This window comes from Engystomops pustulosus, chromosome 5 (genome assembly GCF_040894005.1).
Source record: "Engystomops pustulosus chromosome 5, aEngPut4.maternal, whole genome shotgun sequence".
Classification (NCBI taxonomy): Eukaryota; Metazoa; Chordata; class Amphibia; order Anura; family Leptodactylidae; genus Engystomops; species Engystomops pustulosus.
The window spans coordinates 148444607-148452700 of NC_092415.1; the positions used below are offsets into that span (position 1 = coordinate 148444607).

Sequence of the window (8094 nt, forward strand, 5' to 3'; positions counted from 1 at the left end):
GGACATATTAAGAAGCCAAAGGTTTCCACAACCCGAGAAACCAATACAACATTTACATATGATATATTGATAGACCTCACTTAGACAGCATTACAGTTGATCATAAATCTTTATAGGCCAGGCAGAGGAATAAATGGCAGTGGATTTTAAGTTCAGTATTTTACCTTTAAGAAGGAAGGGTCATGATGAGGTTGTAAATGGGTGATTTCCAGATTTCCTAGCACAACTTCACAGTAACTGTACATTTCTTTAAGTAGACTGTAGTGCTCTTCTGTTGTTCCAAGTTTAACAAACTTTGAATTAGTTCCCAAACACACTGTAAAAAGCAATATAATAAAAGTATTTAATGCAACAAAAACATCAATGATAAAAACAAAACATTTTTGTACTAAAATATGCAACAATTTGTAATTTTATGAAAAACTTCAGGATGTCCAAGCTGGAAATACTAAAAATCTGGTGGTTGGGCTGGAGATCATGGTATACATACACACTTAGGTGGAATATCTTTAACCTCTTCCTGTTGCATTTCATATAATGTACCGTATATACTCGAGTATAAGCCAATTTTACCACAGAAAACTGGGAAATACAGCCAGCCAGCCCCCATGTAGTATACAGCCAGCCCCATGTAGCATACAGCCAGCCCCATGTAGCATACAACTTGCCCCCATGTATTATACAGCCTGCCCCCATGTAGTATACAGCCTGCCCCCATGTAGTATACAGCCTTCCCCCATGTAGCATACAGCCAGCCCCCATGTAGTATGCAGCCAGCCCCACGTAGCATACACCAAGCCCCCATGTAGCATACATTCTGCCCCCATGTAGTATACACCCTGCCCCCATGTAGTATACAGCCTGCCCCATGTAGCATACAGCCTGCCCCATGTAGCATACAGCCTTCCCCCATGTAGCATACAGCCTGCCCCCATGTAGCATACAACCTGCCCCCATGTAGCATGCAGCCTGCCCCCATGTAGCATGCAGCCTGCCCCCATGTAGTATACAGCCTGCCCCCATGTAGCATACAGCCTTCCCCCATGTAGTATACAGCCTGCCCCCTTGAAGTATACAGCCTGCCCCCTTGCAGTATACAGCCTGTCCCCCATGTAGCATACAGCCTGTCCCCCATGTAGCATACAGCCTGTCCCCCATGTAGCATACAGCCTGCCCCCGTGTAGCATACAGCCTGCCCCCGTGTAGCATACAGCCTGCCTCCGTGTAGCATACAGATAAAAAAAATAAACTTAATACTCACCCTCCGGTGTCCCCGATGTTCGTTGTGGCTCCCGGCGGCTCCCAATCCCCATCGCGGCTCCCAGCGGCTTCTTCACTCTTCTATCTTCTCTGGCCAGCAGATCGCGCCGGACGTCGCACACTGTGATGCAGCGCTGTCGCCGCTGATGACGTCATCAGCGGCAACAGCGCTGCATCAAAATGTGCGATGGCTGGCAGATCGCATGGACACGACTCTGCCGGCTAGATAAGATAGAAGACAGAAGAGGAGACACGGGGAGCCGCCGGGAGCTGCAACAGGGATCGGGAGCCGCCAGGAGCTGCGACAGGGATCAGGAGCCGCCGGGAGCCGAGAGGAACATCGGGGACACCGGAGGGTGAGTATTAATTTTTTTTTTTTTATCATTGACTCGTGTATAAGCTGAGCTGAGGTTTTTCAGCACATTTTTTGTGCTGAAAATCTCGGCTTATACACAAGTATATACGGTAATAGTACAGTATGACCTATCAAACCATTTGCAATTGATATAAAAGGTAAAAACCATAAATACATCTAGACAACACAGACCATGTGCACATATTCACATGCACATTCACACACTGTAGCATATTCACCATAAAACAAGCATATATTTCACTACACAGATCCAATTTCGAAATACAGACCATAGAACATATTCCAGCCCCTAGTCCAACGCCACATATAAATTCGGGCTCCATAATACCTACAGAACCTATAGTAATTACAAAAGCCAGAATAAATAAAAACCTAGACCAGGAAAAAACAAACCGTCCCACAAGAAGGCTGCATAATAAAGACAGTAGATGAGGGCAGGGCTCATGCATAAGGAAAGGCCAATGAAGGCAGCCGTACAAAGATATTCTCATCTAAAAATGCAGTGAATATTTCATTGCAAAAGGAGTGCTTAAGAATTTAGAGTTGTAACTCTGTGTTCAAAGCAGCACTTGTCCTTTACAAGTACTTTCACAAAACGAAATTACAAAAACTTACTGCCATTATATTTTAAATCAATACCTGCCAGAAGTTTTTGGCTTGTATTTACTCCTCCTAAGGGGGTAACTACAGAGGGCCTGTCCTTCCGGCCTGCCACACTAAAATATTGCAGGATGTGCACCATTAAATACATATTATGCTGCACATTGTACAACATTAAATGTATATTACAGTGCAAATCCTCCACAGTAGCAGATAAGCCAGCAGATATAAAATGGAGGGGACAGCAGGACTAAGAATCTCTCCTCTCAATTTTTTGCCGTCTACTATCCCGATGTGGTCATCAAATACTGGGCCTCAGGATATGCTATTTGGAGTATATATGGTGTATATTTACTCTGTGTAAGTGTGTGAATATTCTGTATGTGTCTATATACTGTATTTATTTGTGTTTATGCTGTATGTGTGTATATGTTGTGTGTGTATAAGATGTGTTTTACTGCTTGTATAAGTGTATCAAAGTATATGAGTGCATAAATATGTGCGTGTTAGTGTATAAATATGAGTAAATGTTTGTATATAAATGTAGAACTGTATGTGTGTGTATATAAGTATATAAAATTGTGTGATTGTATGAATATGTATCAGTGTAAAGATATGTATATTTTTTGTTGGGGTAACAGGGCCCCATTTAGAAGTCTGTTATTGGGCCCAGTTTCTCCTAGTTACACCCCTGACTCTTCCTATAGGGCTGGATCGGAAATGTATTGGTGGCCATGGGGTTCTGATATATATAATACACTGGGGGTGCTGTACTATCATTTACTCAGGGAACTATATATAGTATGCTGCATATGTGGGTCACAGTGTTGTCAGTTGTGTTGTGAGAGGTATATATTACAGTGTTGTTATCCTAGTTACATTATACTTATAAGTGACATTTTGTAATGAGATATTTTTGCAATGTAGACATGTGCCACCTTGAGCTAAAGACATCTGGGAATGAATGCAACAGTGATAAACCATGTATCTATCTATTTACTTAAAGAAAGTCCAAGCAGCACATATAAAAGAATGATGGTAGGGTGCACGCCTATTAGGGCCGGGCGTCAGGTCCTCAAAGGTATCCAAATAGAAAAAAGGCAGCACTCCAAAGTAGAAGTGAAAAAATGTATATTCCTCTTTATTGCATATCCCAAAACAGCAGCAATGTTTCGGCTCAGTGCGAGCCTTTTTCAAGCTTGAGTGCTGCCTTTTTTCTATTTGGATATCTATCTATTTATCTATCTATCTATATATATATATATATATATATATATATATATATATACATGATTATGATGTGATACTGCAGGTGTGTATTTATGAAATCTATATACCGAATGTATGTATGATTGCATGAATGTATTTATGAGTGTGTGTGAATGTGTAAATGTATATGACTTTATATGAATATATAAATATGTGCATGTGTGGCAGAGTGTATGGATTTTTGTGTATGAGTCCAGAACTGTATGTGTGTGTATAGAAGTGTTTGAGTGCATAAATGTATGTGATTGTAAAAATGTGAGTGTATTTTTTAGGGCAAGAGAGCATCACATATAAGTCCAGCATCTACTAGTTGTGCCCCCACTTGTCTCCTGTTTGTGTTTGGGGAACAGACAATACTGCCATAACCGCATACCAGGTACTCAACTTGGCAAGCAGTCATATTCACATTAATGGGGCCTGTCAGCAGATTCTCTCTTATTTCTGTGTAGGTTTTGGTTTATAGGTTCCTTCCTATCTGTGTAGAATAACAGACCTTTTTTTTCAAGAAATTGGAAAGAGGCTGCCCTGTGCTTTAAATTATTTTTGCTTTGAAACCCTGCAGCATTTCAGAATTCAAAATAGTCATAATTACGAGCAAGTGCGTAGCTAGGAAACACTGGGTCCTATAGCAGAACCACCCACTCCATAGGCCAGTGGTGACTGCTGCACGTCATGCGGCAGTCACCACCCCTAATCCCTCCCCCTCATGAATATGCTGGACCACGTTGGAAGCGGTTTATAGTGTACATCGCGGCAGTGTCTGCTAGCGTCTGTAACACTGCTACGTCCGTTTTAGCACTAGGAGCTGCTTACTTTAGTAAGTAACTCCTAGTGACGTTTTTACAGGTGACAGGTCCCCCTTAAGAAACCACTGGAATATCAGCATTGTCAATATTGTAGGAATTAGTTTCACCTCCAACCCAAATTTTTACTTGTAATATTGTTCCATATAATACAATTTTAGAAAAGGAATACATAATAAATGTAGCCAAAATATTATTACTTATAATTACCCATAATGAACATAACTGGAATATATGTTATAAAATCAAACTGAAGTGAAACAGGTATAATCATTGTGAGCTGTGGTTACACAAAACTGTAAATATATAGATATATAATGCTAGTAGAGTATTAAGGATTGTACTTACCCCTTTTTTTCACTTCGCCATTACAAGACTGGCTGAGGAACAGCAGTGAGAGAGCCAGTAAGACAGAAAGTCTTTGGTGTTTTAGATTCAGTCCAAACATCTTGATCCGGTAACAACAAAAACCTAAGAACACTAAACTATACCAATGTCAGAAATGCCACCTCTACAAAATTATTCAAAATTTGAATATTTTCTTCTCTGAGCTGGACTAGAATATTTGTGATATCCTGTCCAAACAAGATCAATCTGGCCAGTATATATTCTATCACCCACCCACCATCCAGACCTCCCCATGAATGACACAGTAGCTCAACAGAGATACAAAGTAGGTGGGAAAACAAACATTTAACCTGATTTTGAAATAAAGTAAACAGTATCAATAATTGCATGTACTACAGCGCTTTTCCTTGTTTATTTGTGCAAAGCTACATGTCAAACATTTCTTTTACATATTTAATACTTTGAAGCAGGAGAATGTTTTTTTTTTCAAAAGGCTACTTTAGATACATTACAAACTGAGAAACTCCTATTAAAGGGAACCTGTCAGCAGAAGTTGACCTAATAAACCACTACCAGTATGTCATCAAGCAGTCGAGCAACTTCTAAATCATGTATGCTTTATAGCCCAGCATGGTGCCATCATCCAAATCAACTTTGAAGTGACAAGTAATTTGGTTGTATAAAGTCAAGGAAGCAGAGACTTTAACACTGAAGTCAAGCTCTCCTCTCTTCAGAATGCTCTCTTCACTGTAATTGATAGTCCTGCATCCAGAAACATCACTAACCAGATCTCCTTCATTCTGGGGTGAGGAGAGCTTGACTTCATAGCTAATCTCTCCGCCTCCATGACTTTGTACAGCCATACATCTCACTTCAAAGTTGATTTTCTGAATGATGCCACCACAGTGGACCATGAAAGAAACATGATCTGGAAGATGTTAATATGCTTCACAACATACTGGTAATGGTTAGTTAGGTCAGTTTCTGATGACAGGTTCCCTTTAAATTACCCTCTTTTTATCCTATATTTTTAAGCTGTTTCCATTTTACTTGAAAAGAGTTGTCGTTCTTACAACCTCTCCTTTAATTTCCTTTCTGTGAAATAGTTAGTCTGGGCTGTGCCCCCTGTTCTGTTTGGTGTTATAGTATGTTTATCTGTTGTCCATTAGCACTATTGTGCTTTACTGTATTTTGTTTTACCCCCCCTAATTTTGTTTATGTATCTCACATTTTTTGCAAAGACAATAAAGATGTATTAAACATAAAGGTTTACTCGGGAAGGCTGAAAACCATGGCCACTTTCTTCCAAAAACAACTCCTCTCCTGACCCTGGGTAGTGCAATAAGCCCTGTTCATCTCTATACAGCTGAGCTTTTTGGAAGAAAGCAGCCATATGGACAACCTATGGACAACATTTTTGTTCTTAAACTTTTAAATAGGTTTTTCTTTGATGCTCCAGACAGACCCCCCAGAAATCTTGTTTGTAAACATAAACATTGTTTGATCTTTGAAAATGAACATATTTTTTAGACCTGCTGTGTAAATGTATTATATTCAGTAATAATCTAAAAAAAGAGCCAAATATACAATGGCCACCCCTTAAAAGAAAGAAAAGTCGATGCACACACATTTTGCTACTCCACACCAGTAATAACACAGGCTTGACAACTATAATAGTTTCTAATATGAAAAAAACGTTTTTATTTAACCATAATTAACATGAAAAAATGAATAAAAGCTTTATGAATCAGAAGGTGGTACACACAAAAATGAAAGGTCTTTATACAAAAATCAAGCCCATACAAGGATAAATTGAAAAAAGTGCTGCGCTACCTGCACTATAATTTTTATTTTTTTTAACTGTATCGGCTTGTTTTCTTAGGGACAAATTGTTCGTTTTAATGGCACAATTTAATATTCCATGCAATGTACTGGAAAGCTGGACAAAAATGTTTACGTTTTCTAGTGAACTCTGTTTTACGTCTGCACTCCAAATGACATGACATACTACTATTAAAGAAAAAAAAAACAATATAAATTTGGTATCCCTGTGATCATACTGACCCAATGAATAAAAGGGGGGGGGCCCTTTTATTCATTGGGTCAGTATGATCACAGGGATACCAAATTTATATTGTTTTTTTTTCTTTAATAGTAGTATAATTTTTTTTTTTTGCCATTTTGCCAATTTCTGAGGCAAATAACATTTTCATACTTCGGTGTACGGACCTATGTCAGGTGTAATTTTTTGTGTGATGCACTGACGTTTTCATTTATATCAATTTCGGATGTTATAGTATGTCATGGTGCGCAAAGGGGTTATATTTTGTATTTTACTAATTTTTCAGACCCCCGAGAGTACTTTAACCTAAGGGGTTGTGAATGATCCTACCATGTATTGCCATGCTACAGCATAGCAGTGGATTTGTTGATGATCTTCAGAAATGACCCTGGAGTATCGTGCTGTTGATGGACCTGCGTGTTTTTCCATCCTTACATACAATGATGCCAGACATATATACAGTACAATACTAGACATATATACAATGTATGCTGGTGTAGCACAGAGACAAACATTTGCAAACTGGGCAAATTTGTGGTTTATTTTTTATTTGTAAATAAAACTGTAAAACAAAATAATTAATGTCAGAATTGATATCACTTAAATAATCCTGGAAAATGTCAGATTTTCAGAAAATACTGAGAGATAATAATGGGAGATGAAAATAAATGTAAAATATGTAAAGGTCTATCATAATGGCAGTAAACACCCCATTGTCAACAGAGTTTGATAAAACTTTTGTTGTTGTCTATTTCTATTGTTATCTAGTTCTATTTTGTTATCTTTCAATTTCGTGAATCAGGGATGAATCAGCAATGTGGGTGAGGATACATGTTTTTATTAATGAATGAACATGATACACTCAAACTGACTCCTAATCAACTGTGTCCACCCAGTGCCAACAATTGCATAAAACTGTGATTCAAGTGGATATACGTAGAAAAAAAAACTGCAAGATTTTTACGCATCTAATATTTGAAGCATTTAGCAACAGTTTACCCTTTACTATGTACACACAGCAACATAGTGAGTCATGAAAGAAATTCTACACTTGTATGAATCACTTGTAGACGGTCAAAGTTAGAGGTACCTGTAAACATGTCTATCTGAACAATATGCTACCCATTAGGCACCCAACATTTGCCACAGTGAGGTATAGTAGCAAACCTTGCTCTTTCTTCAAGGGCATATCAACTGAGCTATGTAGCAGAATAGGACCAAAATTAGAAGATACTACATATAAATTGAATTTAACTGAATTAAAGTGTTGCATGGAGCAACAGCAGATGTTAATGGGACAGTTTTTGCAGTGATCCTGTGACCAAGGCTCCTGGAGGGCCAGTGCGTGCCCAAGCTAACTACCAACTTGATATTAA

General features: G+C 38.6%; 1 protein-coding gene across 2 annotated transcripts in view; it reads right to left on the reverse strand.

The window, feature by feature from the left end:
• The window catches only part of LOC140133323 (epidermal growth factor receptor-like), a 47616-nt gene extending 42676 nt beyond the window's left edge, over positions 1 to 4940 (reverse strand). For both annotated transcript variants that reach the window (XM_072153362.1, XM_072153361.1), the window contains exons 1-2: positions 4657 to 4940; positions 165 to 316 (exon numbers count right to left, since the gene is read on the reverse strand). In XM_072153362.1, the coding sequence (XP_072009463.1) occupies positions 165 to 316; positions 4657 to 4756 (252 nt within the window). In that variant the 5' untranslated portion in view covers positions 4757 to 4940. The remainder of the gene's footprint in view (positions 1 to 164; positions 317 to 4656) is intronic.
• Positions 4941 to 8094: the final 3154 nt, after the last annotated feature.